Below are 19980 nucleotides of genomic sequence, written 5' to 3' on the forward strand. Positions count from 1 at the left end.
AACCAGTAAAACCAGTTTGTATTTTTCAAAAATTTTAGATGATCTCTGGTTTCCACAGTACTGAGGTCTTTCAATTCATTAAAAAATGTTCTACCTGAGATGGTAAATCTACGTCTGGAGAGAGCAGGGCAGTGGCTTAAGAGGTGCAAGATCGTTTCTTCCTATGCCTCACCTAGACAGTTTCTGCAGAGGTCACGAGTGCGCAGTTATAACTAAAATCAGTGCGCTAGCACTGTGCTTATCTCGTCTTAGCAGAGATTTTGTTCGGTTAGCATTGAGGGTCGCCCACAGTTGTCGGGCGATTCTGCAAGTGATTTCATTACGCAATCTTTCGTTCGCTGTTCTTATAATTTCCTCAAAGATAAATAGCTTACATGTCTGTAAGGGTATGTCTATATCACTGCCTATGTAATCATCGGTCAACTTCATACCTGGTCGATGTAACAATGACCAAGAACCCATATTACTTTTGCGTGAAATGACTTAGTCATCTCGTTAGGAGGGTGTCGACTACTTAGGAGGGTGTCGAGTGCTTTGTGAGAGATTTTATTGCCTCCTGGCTATCAGTGAATATGTAGATATCATCTCCAAGTATCACATGACACTGTACCCGTGTCACAGCTTTTATTATTGTTATCAGTTCAGACTGAAAGACACTGACTTAGTCTGGAAGCCGAAAGTTAAAGAAGATCGCCAGATGTTCGGAATATACAAATCCTCTCACCCTGTCCTTGGATTTTAAACCGTCTCTGTATATATGGATAGGCTCGCCCTGTGGTCCCATTTCCACTCTTCCCTTGAATGTAGGAGGGTCGTGAACGTTGTAATGGCAATTGTAGGCGGAAGTGCATATCCCCCAGTCTGGGAAGCTTCGAAATGCCATAGAAGATTTTACTGTGACCGTAGCCCGTGTTTGGTCACTCACTTAAAGTGTTATTACTACTTAAAAGTGTTACCTTATTGCCGGTTATGAGAGAAGATGCGAGTATTTGAACCTGCTGATCTCTTTTAATGTTCACTAGCAGGGTAGCTCGCTGTACAAATGTGCTCTCAAGTAAATCAACCCAAGCCCAATAGTCCACATCAGAGATTGTAGTGCATTATGGCCTAATAATAATAATTAAATAAACCCAGGAACTGGTTGTGCACTGTGCTTGAAATCCATAGTAAATTTGATCCACGAAAGAAATTTGAAGTTTATATTGAAAAGTGTTAGATTGTATTTGGGCTTGTGTAAAATGTTTAATCATTAATATATTGTAAAGACAGGAAAACTTCCAAGCTGTAGCAATGGATCAAACCACTTAATAGTCATGCTAGTATAGGGGGATTCAAGGGAGAGGCAGATCTTTGCCAACAAGTATTTTTGAAGCGTGTGATTTTTTTCAGGCAATTGTTATCATAGGATTTCACGAACTCTTTCACGATGGAGCGATAGTTCGTCGGGTAATGCGGAAAAGTCATACAACGTTTTATGAAAACAGTCGTTGTGCAGAAAGTACATTTCGTATTAATTTCGCTTATTTCGTTATCGGTCATGATAACTGGCTATCTGAGTCAATAATCAACCATTCAACATACTGAAAATTCTCATATCGTTCAAGAATCAACTATGCGAGTCAACGAGTCAATGTTTGGTGTGTTTGCTAAGGGCTGGCGGTGTCATCGGACCGTACTTCTTCAAAAACGAATTTATCGTGATATGATAACAAACTTTTAACGGCCCTGAATTAGATGACATGGAATTGGACATTATATGGTTTCAACAAGATGATGCCACTTATCACACAGCGCATAAAACAATGGCCCTATTGCGAATGACCGCCGAGAGCGTGCGATGTGGCTCCATTGCAATTATTTCAGTGGGTATAGGTGAAAAGTGGAGTATTTGCAAATAAGTCCGAGATGATTCCAGACCATAAGAACGGAATGATACGCATTGTAAATGATACATATGCCCGAAAAAGAGCAAAAAGTCATGGAAAAAGTTGATATGCGCATCCTGTGTTGCGATATGAGTCGTGATGGGCATAAACTGTTGTTGTGTTTCATACATAGACTAAAAACATGAAGAAATAAAAAAAATCTCAAAAGAAAATCTGCGTTCTTATTAAATTTCCCCTGTACTGTAAACTTTTAAAATAAAAATTTATTAATAAAGAGCAATGGTTTTGTTTTAGTATTTTATATAAAAAATTATTAAATAATTTATTTAGTCATAATTCTTAGCTTAAAGTATTAAATAATATTTTAGTCGTAGGAGTATTATTTTTTATGTAGCCATAGCTCGCATGAGTACATCTTATAGGGTTAACACCAGTAATACCTTCAACAAACGATAAAAATTGTAACTAACAAGGAAGCCAAAGCAGTCCCAACTATTAGCTTTTCTACTCGGAGAAGAGGAACGGGCAAATTTTTTCTACCAAACGTCTCTTCTATCTGTCCACTTCCACCTTTTGCTTGAGGGCATGTGGCAATTCGTTGTAAATAAGGCCGGGAACACGCGCTGGAAAATATTAAAAAAAAAATATATAAATATTTGAAAACTAATATAACTATAACAAAATTTAATAAAATACGCACTGTTGCATTTATAAATCAAATCCGACCAAATAATCATCTCTTGTGAGAAGCAGAAAACGCCGAGGCGACCTCCTTTCAACGTGGAATCGTAAACATTGTATGAGTCCAAAATTAAGTGTTCACCTTCGTACATCCTTAAATTTCGAAACCGGGGTTATCATAATTTTCGCCATCTTTAAAAATAAAAATCTTGTACAATTTACCTCAAACGAATCAGGCCAATAGCCGGACGATGCACCAACGACCAGCGATACGATGTCTTCTCCTTCCAGCCCACATTCATTGGATCTTTCCACAGCAATTTGACTTGATCCGGTGTATCACCCGAGTGCCAGAGGCTGTTACGTAGCATCGAACCGGGCCCAGTAATGCTGTCGACCAACTTGATTTGTATACCCGGTTCAGAGGAAGCACGGAATGGTGTCGATTCCCAATAGGTTTGCGCGGCCTTCTTCCACATCACCACATAGAATTTTCGGTTACTCTGATAGCCAAAGATGAAGCCCACATAATCGTCATCTGTGTCATCGTTCACATAGAATGTGCCTTCAAAGTCCACGCCACCAAAAGCATCATGTCCGACCACTAAGCCTGGATCACTGTTCAGAGTTTGTACGATCTCAGACCCATTAGCATGCACTTCCCAATTCGGATCGCGTTGCGCGTCGCCTTCGGGATCAAGTATTACTGAACGAATCGTGCGGAAGTCAGTCGAATATATCATTGAATTATTCGGACAGTTATCAATGAAGTTTGGCGTGCCGTCTTCGTCCTCGTCGTATTCGCAAATATCGCCTTTGCCGTTCCCTAAAGTGTAGAAATAATTAGTTACTGGATAATTTAGATATTCAAGCGCATACGATTTAAATCTGTTTGATCAGGATTTCTAACTAAGGGGCAGTTATCGCGATGATTCGGCACACCATCGCCATCCATGTCATCATCACAAGCGTCACCCCTGAAATTAGATGCAAATAATGACACTTTTTCAAAGTTAAAACTTCCAAAAGACTTACTTTCCATCTCCATCGGTATCCAGTTGATCGGAATTGCTTATAGAGTTGCAATTATCTTCGCTGTCCTGTATACCATCATCGTCTCCATCAATATCCGAGTCGCATGCATCTCCAACCAAATCGTTGTCTCTGTCCTCCTGCGACGGATTTGGTATGGTGGGACAGTTATCGCAGGCATCGCCAATGCCATCGTTGTCTACGTCGGACTGATTTGGGTTTGGTACTGTTGGACAGTTATCGTAAATATTCGCAATATTATCATTATCCATATCGTCATCGCAATCGTTGCCCAAGCCATCGTGATCCGAGTCCAATTGCTTACGATTCGGCACGAAAGGACAATTGTCGCATGCATCACCAACGCTGTCATGATCCGAGTCAGACTGATTGTCATTATAATCGTATGGACAGTTATCTTGATCATTCTTCTCGCCATCCCCATCAGCATCATCATCGCAACCATCTCCTATGCCATCATTGTCCGCGTCCTCCTGGCCCGAGTTGGGCAAATCTGGGCAGTTGTCCCGTCTGCAACGTATATCGGCACAGTTCAGATCGAAATCGGCCCATCCATCTAAATCGTGATCACGTCCGCAGACAAAACCATTGCCGGCCCAACCTATATTGCATTTGCAGCTGTATTTGAAGTTATCGGTCAAATGGCAATAGGCATTGTGATCGCAGATGCTACCGTCGGGGCACATGTCTGATGTGGGTAAGCAGATGCTGGTTCCATTAGAGAAATAGCCATCCACACACTTGCACTGGTACGAGCCCTACAATAAAACGTTTTTTTTTTAGACAGAGCTGTAAATAGTTGAAGATCAATCTTACAATAGTATTTACGCAAACCGAGTGCGCCTGACAGATAGCCGATCCCTTCGAGCATTCATCGATATCATTGCAGGTTTGCTTACGAAAATCGGGTCCAATATATTCGGAATAGAAGCCTGAGATATTAAAAAACTAAATTTTAAATGGTTTTGTGCAATATTTCTAACAAATAACCCACCTCTTCCATGAATTCCATCAAAGCCCAATGGGCACGGCTCACACCGAAAACCGGGGTTCAGATTTATGCATTCTGTTTTCTGATCGCATGGATGATAAAGTTCGCATTCGTTGATATCTCGACATTTGGTGCCGTTCATGTGTGCGCCGCGAAGGCAAGGTACGCAATGGAAGTAAGGGGGAAAGTCCGTTTCAACACACTCAACGCCTATATGAAAGAAGAGGTTTTGGGCATTAATTATGACGCAACCAGCTTTCCCAATTTTGCGTTTTGATTAAAGTAGATGTTAAGTTTTTTTATTAAATCTTTGGGAAGTTTCTGAACGAGCAAGGCCAGCATCGGAGAAAAGACGAAGAAAAAAAAATAAGTTCAATAACCTCACTCGCTGAAGACAATGTTGAAATTTTGTAATCGTTAGCCAAAGCGGGTCTAAAAAAAGAATTAGAACTACTGCCAACTGAAACTAAATATCCATAAAAAATGGTGCAGAATCTACATCAAACATCGAAACGACAGAAAAGGCTCTTACAACGTTGAAAGTTTTGGTATAAAGTTTTTAAAGTGAAATTTTTTATTTAATATTCAAATTAATTTTTTTTGTGCGTAAAATTAATATTTTTTGTTGCAAATGTTGGGAATATTTTATTTGTCAATTTGTCAAAAATAGCACTTTTCGATTTTTTTCATCAAAAGTTTCATAGTGGAAGAACTTTCAATTTGCCACATCTGATTAACATTCCTACTAAAATTATATCGCCACTGCCAGACATTTGTAAAAGTTGCCCCGCCTTGAGTTATCTACCTCTGCACGAAAATATTTTCGATTTTTTTACAGTTTTAGAAATGGATTTAAGTTTTCTACAAAGAGTTCGTATTAATGGTGCGTAAACTATTTCGGTAATGATTCTTTAAAAAATAAAAACGTTTGCAAATGGCATGAACGCTTCAGAAGAGCTCGTGAGTCCATCGATGATGGCGAACGTAGTGACAGGCTGTCGATATCTAAAACTGATGAAAGCATCAATAAAGTGAAGGAAAAGTTGATCAATAACCGCAAAGGACCTGAATTTAATGTAAAAGGGGGAACGCATTGATATCCCCAAAGATATGGTTTGCAAGGCTGAGTCCGAACCAACATTCATCAAACTCATCATTACTGGAGGCGATCTGACGTGTGAGTGGAGAACTCCGAAGAAACCAAGGCCAAAAACACGTCGTTTTCAGTCAAAAATAAAAAAGTTGGACAGCCGATGGCCTATGCTGCTAGTGCTGCTGCTTTCTTATATTTGTATAACTTGTTATAATACAAATTTAATAATAATAATAATAATAATAATAATAATAATAATAATAATAATGGAATAATAAACTGGACCAAAACTGACATTGACAACCTGGAAAGAACAACGAGAAGACAACTTACCAAACATAGAAAACTTCACCCCAACTCATGCACACAAAGACTTACAATACCAAGACTACAAGGAGGAAGAGGATTGATTGATATCCAAAACCTTCACAATAGCCAAATCTCAACATTAAGACAATTTTTCCACACCCACACATCTGATCTACACAAAGCAATAGTCCTTGCAGATAAGCACTACACCCCACTAAACCTACAAAACACTGAAATAACAATCACCCAAACAACTGTTGACGAAAAGAAAACTATTTGGGCACAGAAACAGCTACACGGAAAACACTTACATCTTATGGAAGACCCAAATATTGACAAAATGAATAGCTACACTTGGCTTCAGAGAGGAGAGCTTCATCCTGAAACGGAAGGGTTTATAATTGCCGTTCAAGACCAAGTAATTCTCACCAAAAACTATCAAAAATACATAATCAAAGACCCAAGTATAACTAACGACAAATGTCGAAGATGCCAAATACACCCAGAAACAATAGATCACATAACCGCAGGATGTCAAATTTTAGCAGGCACAGAATATACACTTAGACACAACATAGTTGCAAAAATAATACATCAAGAAATAGCCAATAAACAACATTTACAAGAAAACAAAGATCCATATTACAAATATATCCCTTCAAACATCTTAGACAATGAAGAACATACCCTATACTGGGACACTACAATACACACCGATAAAACTGTAATAAGCAATAGACCGGATATTACTTTAATAAATAAAATAAACAAAATAACATACTTCATAGAAATCAGCACCCCAAATGATACCAACATACACAGAAAATATGTAGAAAAAATTGAAAAATATAGTGAACTAACGCAAGAAATAAAACGAATATGGAAACAAAAAACTGTAAAAACAATTCCATTTGTGATTTCAGCAACTGGAATACTCCACAAAACATTTATTAAAAACTTAAAAGAACTCAACATCAACCCAATTATACATCATAAGATACAAAAAGCAGTCATTTTAAAAACATGCAACATTATTAGAAAAACATTGACATGAATAAATAAACACTGACATAAATATTAATAAAATAATACAAAACATAACACAAAAAAAAAGTGCCGACACGACTTGCAGCACGAAACTGCCGTCATGCTCGGTGAAAATGGACCCCGCCTCGCGCGGTATGCGGGGGGGAGAGTGGCGTGGGAAGAGGAAATAATAATAATAATAAGCCCGCAAGGGCATCTCCTATTAGGGGATGACGGGCTTGACAATCCCGCGGTTTCCCTAGTCAAAAACCGGATAGGGATCCTCCGATAGGGGATCATGGATGTGACGAATCCACGGTACCTAAGTCTAGACGACGAAAAGAACAATCCCGTCAAAAAGCCTGGCATACTGGCTGGTTGAATGCATGCCTGAAGGAAAACTGTGAACCCAGAAGAAAAACTGTAAACAAAAACCGCAAAGGAATGCCTCTTTGGCATTACGGAAATGACGAATCCGCGGACCCCAGTCAACCACTAGAATAGACTAACCATCTACTAGTGTGAAAAAACGGTTCCACGAAATATGAGAGCCTCGGACGAGCGTCGTAACGGTCGGGAACGACGCGGGAATCAAGAGCCCGATCATGATGACAATAGCCAACAACCTGCTCCAAATGTTTTGCCTGAACAACAGACAACCACAAAACCAGGAAAACCAAGGCAGCGCATAGCATGGACTACAAAAATGAATGAAGATATTATGCACTGCTACTACACTGCAACGAAATTGGACACACTGAAAACAGGATACAGAACAGATTTCCATAGACTATTTATACAATTATATCCACAATACGAACACAAAATAACTGCACAAAGAGTATCAGACCAAAAGCGAGCAATAATGACAAATAAACTTTTAACCGACGTTAACATTGAAAATATTAAACAAGAAGTAGCCAATAAAATAGCTAGCATACATAACAACAATATAGAGCAGAACATTACACAAAATCCTAATAATAATAACCAAATAAACGATTTAATAGACCAAAATAATAATGAAGAACAAAGTCCCAATAGAAACACAAACAGAGCTGAAATCACAAATAACCCGAACAACGATATGATCGCAAAAACTCTAAATGAAATAAACACTAATCTAATAAAGTGGGAAGGTGTAAACCCAGTTAGTCGCCCTCGAATTCCAAAATTAATATTTAAAAAAGACACCATTAAATATATCGAAACTATAAACAACACTATACTACCAACAATGCTCAATTATAACTCCACAATAGAAAACATTCACACATATATATACATAGCTGCAATAACTACAACAATACTTAACAACCAACATCCTATAACCCAAAACAACAAAATATTTAACTCGGGAAAACATAAGTGGCAAATACGAATTGAAAATAAAGTAAATGAATTCCGGAGGAACTTAGGACGTCTAACACAATACAAGAACGGTAATAGATCAAAAAATATAATCAAACACATAAACGTTTTACAACAAAAAAATAACAAACCATTAGACGAAATAATAGACACCCATAAACAAAAACTTAAGGTGTACGCAGCCAGACTAACACGTTATAAAGAATCCAATCAAAGGAGGACTGATAACAAGCTATTCACAAATAACCAAAAGACTTTTTACAAAAAATTAGCATCCAAAGAAGACTTTCAAATTATCCCACCAACAAAAGAACAAATAACGAATTACTGGAAAAACATATGGTCAATACCTACTCAGCACAACGAATCAGCTACATGGATTCGCCAAGAAGAACACCGACAAAAAGATCTACAACCACAACACAATATCGCACTATCAACAGAGGAACTAACCAACATAATCAATAAAACTCACAATTGGAAATGTCCAGGAATAGATAACGTCCAAAATTTCTGGTACAAAAAGTTCACCTCAACACACCATCACCTAGCACTAGCAATTAATAAAATAATAGACCAACCACAAACCCTACCAGAATTTCTTACAATAGGCAAAACATACATCAAACCAAAAAATAATGAAACTACCAACCCGTCCAACTATAGACCAATAACATGCCTACCTACACTATATAAAATAATCACCTCCACAATTTCCTCGAAAATAGAAACTCATCTAACACAACAAAACGTCATAACTGATGAACAAAAAGGATGCAAAAAAAACAGTCAGGGCTGCAAGGAGCAACTTATAATTGACACAACAATTATGAAACAAGCCACATCAAAACAACGGAACCTACATTCATGCTACATAGACTACCAGAAAGCTTTCGACTCCGTGCCACATAGCTGGTTAATCAAAGTGCTTCAAATATACAAAATACACCCAAAACTAATAAACTTTCTACAAAACACAATGAATAAATGGAAAACACAAATAAATCTAATAACATCTTCAGAAACAATAACAACAGAACAAATAGACATAAAAAAAGGAATCTTCCAAGGTGACTCTCTAAGTGCTCTTTGGTTTTGTCTCTGTCTGAACCCTCTTTCCAACACCCTCAACAACACAAGATATGGATACAATATAATACACGAAAAGACTACAAAACACACGATAAACCATCTTCTATACATGGACGACATCAAACTATACGCCTCCACACAAACACACCTAAAAGCACTTTTAAAAATAACAGAACAAATAACAAACGATATAAAAATGAGTTTTGGCATCAGTAAATGTAAAGCACAACACATAGAGAAAGGAAAATGGACTGACACACTGACTGAAACGTTAAACGATCAAATCCTTGAAAACATGGAAGAACATGAAACGTACAAGTATCTTGGATTCCAACAAAGTACAAAAATAGACCACACCTCTATTAAAAACTACCTTTCACTGCAATACAAAAAACGCCTTAACCAGATACTTAAAACACAACTAAATTCCAAAAACCTCTGTAAAGCAATCAACACCTATGCCATACCAATACTCACTTACTCCTTTGGAATAATAAACTGGACCAAAACTGATATTGACAACCTGGAAAGAACAACGAGAAGACAACTTACCAAACATAGAAAACTTCACCCCAACTCATGCACACAAAGACTTACAATACCAAGACTACAAGGAGGAAGAGGATTTATTGATATCCAAAACCTTCACAATAGCCAAATCTCAACATTAAGACAATTTTTCCACACCCACACATCTGATCTACACAAAGCAATAGTCCTTGCAGATAAGCACTACACCCCACTAAACCTACAAAACACTGAAATAACAATCACCCAAACAACTGTTGACGAAAAGAAAACTATTTGGGCACAGAAACAGCTACACGGAAAACACTTACATCTTATGGAAGACCCAAATATTGACAAAATGAATAGCTACACTTGGCTTCAGAGAGGAGAGCTTCATCCTGAAACGGAAGGGTTTATAATTGCCGTTCAAGACCAAGTAATTCTCACCAAAAACTATCAAAAATACATAATCAAAGACCCAAGTATAACTAACGACAAATGTCGAAGATGCCAAATACACCCAGAAACAATAGACCACATAACCGCAGGATGTCAAATTTTAGCAGGCACAGAATATACACTTAGACACAACATAGTTGCAAAAATAATACATCAAGAAATAGCCAATAAACAACATTTACAAGAAAACAAAGATCCATATTACAAATATATCCCTTCAAACATCTTAGACAATGAAGAACATACCCTATACTGGGACACTACAATACACACCGATAAAACTGTAATAAGCAATAAACCGGATATTACTTTAATAAATAAAATAAACAAAATAACATACTTCATAGAAATCAGCACCCCAAATGATACCAACATACACAGAAAATATGTAGAAAAAATTGAAAAATATAGTGAACTAACGCAAGAAATAAAACGAATATGGAAACAAAAAACTGTAAAAACAATTCCATTTGTGATTTCAGCAACTGGAATACTCCACAAAACATTTATTAAAAACTTAAAAGAACTCAACATCAACCCAATTATACATCATAAGATACAAAAAGCAGTCATTTTAAAAACATGCAACATTATTAGAAAAACATTGACATAAATAAATAAACACTGACATAAATATTAATAAAATAATACAAAACATAACACAAAAAAAAAAGTGCCGACACGACTTGCAGCACGAAACTGCCGTCATGCTCGGTGAAAATGGACCCCGCCTCGCGCGGTATGCGGGGGGGAGAGTGGCGTGGAAAATAATAATAAAAAAGTTGAGGCTAAGGGTTTTATGGACTACAACGGTATTGTTCACCACAAATTTTTGCTAGAAAGTTAGACAGTTAATAGTGGGCATCCTTACCGGACATTGTCCGTTGGGTGTTCACGCCGTAAGACTTGGGATTACCTCAAGTCCGTTCTGCAGAAACTGTCTGGAGGACGAGGTGGAAACATCCCAACACCTTCTTCTCAGCTGCCCTGCTCTCGTCTGGCAAAGACTTACAAACTGGGCTCTCACTTTTTCGCTACGCCTGGGGATATAGCCGGCGTAAGTATCATAAATTTGGTGAAGTTCATTAATAGCTTGTTACGGCTAACTACGAACGTAAATCAGCCCCCGTCGGCGCCGTCGTAAAATGTATGGTCATCATCGTATCTAATCCCAAGGCTCCTTCTTCCTTCCCATCTCCTTTCTCCTCTCCCATGTATGGCACCACAACGGACGAATTTCTTCACATTTGTCCAAGTGAGCCCTTTAGCTAGGGCAGCCATTTAACCTAACCTAACCTAGACAGTTAATAGACTAATATTTGGGCGTTATGAAACGTTGAAGTGAAGCAATTCGCCAAAAAAGAAAGAATTTGTTTTAAAACAACTTGTAGATTTTACACCATGATAACGCTCCATCACACAGTTCCTCCATTATCCGTGAAGTTTTTAATAAGAACGAAATGGATACCGTCCAACAACTATCGATTTCACCTCATATGGCTCCTTGCGACTTTCCCCTGTTTGATCGAGTCGAAAAACTATTACACTGAAAGCGTTTTAACATCCGAAAGGAAGTAAAAGAAAAATGAAAACTGCTCTGATTGCTATATCGGAGTTAGAATTCCAAAAATGTTTCCAGATCTGGATGAAACGCTGGTATAAGTGCGTTGCAGTTGATGGAGAGTATCATCACTTTTGAGGAATAAATTTGTATTTTGATTTGTACTGTGGGAACTGTTTGGTCGAAGTGGTATACATATAAATTCCCTATGCTTCCCCTTTCTTTTAACAAAATTAATTCATCTTCATCAGGCGATATTTTTAAGCTTTGCACTATGAAAATTGAAATATGCTTCATATGCGGATCATAGGCTCATCGCGTTCGTAGCTGCATGAAAACTACACGACGTGTTGTGTCGTGTGTGGGAGGTCTTAGGCGACTACTGCCTGTGATAGTAGTTGTGAAAATTTAGTCCCGCATACCAATTCAAGCCAGAAAATGGAAAATATGCAGCTTAAGAAGATTGAAAATACAAAAGTGAGCATGAATTTTTAATTAAAACACACAGCCTTTTTTACAAAAAAAAAAGGTATATGTAAAACTTTATTAAACTTTATATAAATTATAACTTTTTTACTATTTTTAGCAACATTAGATGTTAAGTTAGACACAATTTCAATACATAATTTCCATTTTCTGTGTTAATTTGGTGCAGGTCTTTCTGTCTGTGTATAAAAACTTTGTTCCACACTCCCAAAGTGATTGCAGAGTTAGAAACTGGCCCTCTACGAGTATTTATGTAGCCTGGGTTGAATACTTTCGCGTGTATTTAGTTTCGCGCTGATATTGTTGAACACTTTGGACGGGCAGTATAAAGTTTCCTGTATGACAACAACAAAGAAGAGAAAACATAAATTAGTCTTAAGTCGGAAATGTCAGCCTACTAAAAAGTGAATTTACTTCAACCCATAGCATAGCACAGCACAACACAACATAAGCATAGTTAGCCTCGTAAAACGCTGAATATGTGGTAATTTTGAAAAAAATATCAAATAAAAATTCAATTAACACCCGTTTCGAGAAACTTCTCGCCTCAGGTGAAAACCGAATGGGGTACCTGCTGACCCGCCACTTGAATGCCAATTCAAATTGTCCATTTTTAAGACTGTTAGGTATGAAATTTGCCAATATAATAAATCATAAATTGACAGTTGGTCTAAGGAACGTTGAAAGAATGTGCAACAACAACAACAACAACGAACATTTGTAGCATGGTATCATACTCGTATGCGTTGAGGTTTACTTACCGGAGGGACAAGGTCCATCCATACAGGGATTGTGTTTGGTGCAGCTACGTCCATCACCTTCATAGCCATCGGGACAGGCATCACACTGCGCTCCATTCAACGTATCGTGACACTGAACGCCTCTGCAACAATAAAATAATGAAAAAAAAAAAACAACAACAACATTAACAGTACAAAAATAATAATAACAAGAGAAACTTTAATGAAAAGTGTTGGTAGTGGACCACTTGACTTCGCTATGGGACGTACGTTATGAGTTAGCACGTTTGACAGCAAAAGCAACAACAACAACAACAGTGTGTGTGTGTATGTTAGGACAAACATATATAAATGATCTTCGTTGGAAGGCTGCGTTCGCCGTTTGACAGACAAAATAAGCTGAAAGGTGATTTTCACATGAACTTCGCATATTTCACACTCGTGTGAATAAAAGGTGGTTGCAACAAAGGCAAGTAAATGAGAGATGGAGCACAAAAAACGGAAGAAATTGAAGTGAAGTTAGGGAAATTGATGCTTTGATTGAAAGCGCAGGTAAGTTTTTTGTTTTCAAGTCAGTAAAAAAGTGAAAAAATTACCATTTTTAAATTATTTATGGAGAATATAATTTAAAAAAAAATGACGAGTAGAATAGTCTAATATCGCGCAGAAATGTAGTTTCTATACCCAGTGCACGCTTAAGGGAACTACAACCGAAGCAGCAGTAAATAATTGACAAATTTTAAAACACAGCCTTAAAATACTTTGCCAACTTAGTAGCTGGTTTATTTCTGAAAGTACTTCCAAAGTGAAAGTGGTTCCTATACAAATGCAAAAATAATTCAATTTTTTTTAATAACTCTTTTCTCTAAATAAAAAAAAACACTTTAAGTAATGGAAATCTTTATTTTGACCTTTACGCGCTCCATTCAGAAATATCAAATATGGTTCACGTCCGACGTCATTTGCAAAACTTGACAATCTTTTGAGAGAGAGATTTATTTTGCGCCACCTTGTATTTCAATGATTATATTGCATATACTTGGTCCCTGCGTCCTGTATTAAGTCTCCTCAAATTTATTGTACTACAAATGATGGAACCTAGAATTGGATGCCTTTTAAAAATAAGGTTTGGTTTTCATAAGATTTTTTCATAGGGTTTTTCAGTAAGAGCGCTTCATTTTTTAAACTTTTTTGAATAAAACACAAACGGTTTGACTTTTTTAACTAATTTTTTTTTTATTATCGAGTTTGAACATATACATTTAAGTATGAAACTCGATTTCTTTTGCATGACCACCGCGTGCACGTTTTACGAAGTCCAATCGTTGAACCCAATTTTCGACCACTCTTTTGCATAAATCGGCCGAAATTCCAGCAATTTCGCGTTCAATATTGGCTCTGAGCTCACAAATCGTCGCCGGCTTGTTACTGTAGACCAATGACTTCACATAACCCCAAAACGGGACGGCTTGTTAAATGGACCGTAAAATGGCCGAAATGCTCTTAAAGTAGCAGCAACAGAACGATTATTTTCATAAAAAATTTACACGATTTGCAATCGTTGCTCAAGTGTGTAGCGTTCCATGATGAAATGTATACTAATGAAGTTTACAAATGACAAGCGAAAAATAAAAAATATTGCATCGCTCGCCCTCCCTATCGGAAAAAAGTTGAAGCGCACCTATTGAATAACCCTATACATTCGAAATCTCAACATTTTTTGCCGAGCAAATAACTCCAGTAATATTATATAATTAAATATTTCATGCCAACTCAGACCTTCCCAATGGCAGTGACCTATAAATCGACTCGGCTATGGCCGCCCGATTAGTTCAGGAATACAAGATGAAACCCGTCCAAATCGTTGCCTCGACTGTTCCCTAAGGAAGCCATCCGATCTAATCTAACCTTATTAACTGTTTCTGTCTTTGCCACACGTAACGTCCAGTGGATGTTGATCATAATACTTGGATCAAAGTTTAGCGATAGGTCCCATAAACCTTCCAGCGGTCAGTTGATATCGCAAAACGGCTGATAAGGCTAGAACAGAACTTAGTGCTTAATGGAAAAAATGAAAAATTAGTTTTTGATAAGCTTTGTTGAAACCAAAGAAAGTCCTTGTTCTGGTCAATTTCAGCATTCAAAAAATCAGTAATTATCATTTCGCAACCGAAATTGCGTTTCTTGTCGAAAAACGTTCTCAAATTGTCACTCACTGCGGAAACATTGCATTCTTCACAATGACGCGTTTAAGCTTTCCGAATAATCACAAGAGTACTATATCTCTCAAAGTGTATCCAAAGATACAAAGTGCCTTTTTTAAATTTCCGAAATCCAGAGATTTCGCCATTTTTCCCCGGATCTCGCCCCAAAATGCTATTGCGTCGTCTTAGAGGCATTTCTGTGTCCATCGGTTACGGTTTCGTCCTCTTCATTTTTCTGAGTTTGTTCTTCCCAACAAACGAATTTATCATAGACATTTTAAGGTTATTCTAAAAAGTTTTCGAGGCACACGAAAAGAGTTTTTCAGTTCCTTTTTGAGTCCGGAAAAGTTTGGTGGCTTCCATATATTCAAACTGTTTCAAGTGTAATGGAATACATGGATGCAAATGGCATCTTTCGATTTACAATTTGGAGCTTTTTTACATTAATCATCATCTCTCGCACTATCTCTATCTTTATTTGCGGCCACTTCACAGGTCGTTTTCCAATTTTCTTTGTTTTCGCGCATACTTGCGCGGGGACTGCCGACATTACGCATTAGCCTAGATAACGCGTTGATTATTCTTACGTCTTTTTCACTGGCTGACTGTAAATGATGCTTAAAATTCATTTTCGAGTCAATAAATGCTCCCAGGTATTTGATATATGGCTGAGACGTTATGTCATGGTCAGCCACCGTGATCACTAAGTCTTCACGTACCCATATTTATCTCTATCTCTCTCAGGAATACACAGTGACGGATGGTGTACCGCAAAGCTCGGTTCTTGGCCCTACTTTGTGGAACGCAATGTAGGATGTCATCCTCAAAATGGAACTGCCCCTAAATGCAACACTGTTGGGATACGCAGACGATATTGCGTTAGTTGTGACGGGGAAACATGTCATTGATGTGGAAATCACCTGGAACGAGGCGATAGCGAGGATTGAGCGCTGGATGTGCAATGCAAAACTTCAGCTAGCAGCGCAGAAGCAGTCTTGTTAAGCAAAAGAAGAGTTTGACGGTAAATGTCGGAGGTGTCAACATCCAGTCTAAACTGGAATACAGTACGTAGGGGTTATTCTTGACTCGTGCGTGACCTTCAGAGAGTAAAGAGAAAGTCAGTACGAAAGGCGCCGTAGTTACGAATGCTCTAACACGGTTGCTGCCAAACGTTGGGGGAGCCGAAGGTGAGAGGAGGAGGCTTCTATCTACTGTAGCAGACTTCGTCTCGTTATAAGCCGCTCTCATTTGGTTCCAAGTCCGAGAAACCCACCTACGAGAGGCCAGTCAGGTTTATAGGATGAATATCGGAAGATGCAATTTGCGTGATTGCCAGAACATTTTCTCTGAATATCCGAGCACGTAAACTAAACCGTCTCTATTCAAGTCGTTGCGCAAAACTAATAAGGGACCAAAGGTTGGAACAGCGAATTGCGTCACTTAACGAATGGCTGCGAATATGGGATATTTCTTCTAAAGATCGCTCGACACAAGAGTTCATCCCTAACCTTGCTACGTAGTTACGACAAAGGCACGGAGAAGTCGATTATTTTCTCTCTCACATGCTGAGCGAACACGGATGATTCCAATATTATCTGCATATGTTTAGTCTCTCCGCTTCACTACACTGTTTTAGCTCGCCAGAGAAGTTTGAAAACGTGCCGCACGTCCAGGATTCGCAAGAAAACGTAAAAAGTTAGCCACGATCCTTGGAAGACAGCCAAGTGAGGCGAATTTAATTGTGCATTTCAAAACATTGCTGGTATCCTAAAAGCAAGTTGGTCAAGCAAATATTGCGAGCTATTTCAGTAGCGGCTACCAGCGCCTTGAGCCGCATCTGATTACTTCGAACTTCCCGACAAGTGCTGAATTGAACATGAAACAGTGTTCCAGATTAGGTCGACTCAGACGTACCGACGACAATTACAGGCGCTTGAGCTAATGACTTCTGGCCATATCATACGCGGAGAAGACGGTAATGACATTACCGCACACTTTGAAAGTTCCATCTGCTTGATAACGAAAGTAATGGAGACTATCAGCGACGTATAAGCTCCATACGTCATTGGTAGAGAGCCTGGACGCAGGTTTATTTTGCGGTTGATAGCCACAATCACGTCTCCACCCTCGATGTAGTGCAAATGCCGTCGCGTGGTGGATGTGGGCCGAAGATGGGAGGTCTGTTTTAGAGGTTAGTTTTAGTCATGTTTATCCTCCCCTGCATCCTCATTTCCATTTCCATCGTCATCTTTATCTCTGCCTTTCTATCTGTTTCATAATTCCGACAACTGTTGTGCTTCACTAGCGGTGCGCTGTGTATAAAGTCGCAGGTGTGGTCAGTCAATAAAATTAAAAGACATACGGCACATATGCAAACGGTTAATCAAAAGCCAACGAAAACGAATTTGTCTGCGTAGTACATAAAAGTACCTACACAATTTTTCCAGTGTCAAAAATAGGAAAAGACCAGAGTTTGCAAAGGCTGCTTATTAAAAATGCAAGTGGGATGTGTGTAACCAATAAGCCTGGGGCTATGCAAAATATTTAAGGCTGCGAAGAGGACCATCTTGCAAAGTTGAATAAAGGATTTAACACAACAGCAAAACAAATGTGCAGAAATCGAAAAATGCTTATTATTTGAATATAAAAAAGTGCCTATGCGGCATCACAGCCAATATATCGCAATAAAGCGTGGGATGAAGGCGTTAGCTCTAACCGCTTTTGATTTGCCGCAAAAACAAAACATTGGAGATAAAGGAAAGGAGAAACTATTGAACGAGGCAGCGTGAGAAAATGTAGAAGAGAACAAAATAAATTACATGCGGCTTAAAAAGTATTTTCGAGCATTGAATGCTGAAATTGCCCTTCTGAACTTGTAAATACATGTCAAGACATTAGTGACCTTATTGAGAAGCGTTGGTGTGGTGAAGAGGTAGTAAATGTTGTGTAGATAAAAATTTGAGCTAAGAACATTTTTTCATATTAATGCTAAGCAATCAAAAACGCGATCTTTCGAATCCACTCTGCTACCTTTGGTATCAGTTGTAACAATAACCAAAAAAATTTCTTTAATACTTCTATACAAGCCGCGGAATCACTTACGGGCTAGGGCTCTTTACTGCCAATACCTTCACTACACTCAGAGTAGAAATTTCGAATGCAATTTTGTAGCTACTTACTTATTTAATAGTCTTAATTAAGTAATTATTGTATATACACATGCAGCTGCTTATAGCTGTGCCTGCGGAGCGATCACAAAAAAAGATTAACGATTTTATATTTTCAAAGCGCCAGCTTACGGATTCTAGCGTTGTTTTCGCTGATTTACATCGATATGATCTGTTGGCAAACCAGTTCACCTACGCGATTTTCATTTTAATATGAAATGCATACAATGCAGTTGGAACTACAACAATAACACTTGCATGTGTTGAAAGAGAAAGATAATTGCAGATTAATCACTGATTAAGCATAAACCAGATGAGCCTGGTAAAAAAACGTACGAGTATTTACTGGCGCTACAAACAACAAAGCAGAGAGCGCTTTTCGCTGAACGAGAGAATTTCCAAACCGACAGTGCATTTGAAGCATAAAGGGGGTACGTTACATGCTTGTGAACTTATGGTAAATAACTTAGCTCACTTTAGTACGTTTTGAGTTCAGGCCAATCAATTTTACGTAGAAAATTTTATATTTTTAATGGCATTTTTAATTGTCATTTCTGCTACATGATTCTGATGATAAAAATTTTAATTTTGTTAAATTAAATATTGCATTATAATTCAGAAATTTAGTGCTTGATAGATAGAAATTCTCTGTTGCCATGTAGGAGTACAGAATGGTTCATTTAGCGTTTAGACTTTGCAGTGTAGTTTTTGATGTGGCGCCAAAAACTAGGTTTGCGGTTAGATATTCACAAGTTTGGTCGATTTTGAGGCAGCGATACGTCTTAACTATATCCCTAAGAAATGGGCAGAAGTAAAAGTTGTATTCAGTCCCAAAGAAGAGGGAAAACCACACATACGAAACCGAAGGACTTCAGGCCAATTAGTCTATCATCCTTTTTGTTAAAATCTTTAGAGCAGTTGCTAGATGTGCATATCAAAGGAAGGATTAGTGACAAACTATCACCTTCCCAACATGCATACAGCAAAGGCAAATCAGTGGAAACAGCGCTCCATGAGCTAGTTCACTCAGTCGAGAAATCACTTCACTACAAAGAATTTACCCTCGCTGCCTTTCTAGACATCGAGGGTGCTTTCAATAACATATGTATATCCGGAAGCAATTACTACTTCGCTAACGGAAATGGGAGTAAGGAATGCAATAGTCTCGTTTATAGAACGAATGCTAACTGGGCGAACGATAAGCGCAAATTTGGATGACACATTTGTTAAAAAATTTCCGATACCCCAAGGTGGGGGTCCACTTCTGTGGAACCTAACTGTCAATAATTTTCTACAAGAACTTGCACTCCCGCCTATACTTGCCATTACATCGTTTACGACCCTCCTACCC

At 38.1% G+C, this 19980-nt stretch overlaps 1 protein-coding gene across 5 annotated transcripts in view; it reads right to left on the bottom strand.

Annotated features, from left to right (window-relative positions):
- Positions 1-2127: 2127 nt before the first annotated feature.
- The window catches only part of LOC129243851 (cartilage oligomeric matrix protein-like), a 93885-nt gene continuing 76032 nt past the window's right edge, over positions 2128-19980 (bottom strand). For 4 of the 5 annotated variants that reach the window (XM_054881227.1, XM_054881225.1, XM_054881224.1 and 1 more), the window contains exons 9-16: positions 13280-13401; positions 4615-4821; positions 4437-4552; positions 3603-4378; positions 3447-3544; positions 2790-3393; positions 2587-2720; positions 2128-2509 (exon numbers count right to left, since the gene is read on the bottom strand). In XM_054881227.1, the coding sequence (XP_054737202.1) occupies positions 2439-2509; positions 2587-2720; positions 2790-3393; positions 3447-3544; positions 3603-4378; positions 4437-4552; positions 4615-4821; positions 13280-13401 (2128 nt within the window). In that variant the 3' untranslated portion in view covers positions 2128-2438. Of the gene's footprint in view, positions 2510-2586; positions 2721-2789; positions 3394-3446; positions 3545-3602; positions 4379-4436; positions 4553-4614; positions 4822-12581; positions 12854-13279; positions 13402-19980 lie in introns of those variants that run through there. The other variant, XM_054881228.1, reaches the window with a different exon arrangement.

This window comes from Anastrepha obliqua, chromosome 4 (assembly GCF_027943255.1).
Source record: "Anastrepha obliqua isolate idAnaObli1 chromosome 4, idAnaObli1_1.0, whole genome shotgun sequence".
Lineage (NCBI taxonomy): Eukaryota > Metazoa > Arthropoda > Insecta > Diptera > Tephritidae > Anastrepha > Anastrepha obliqua.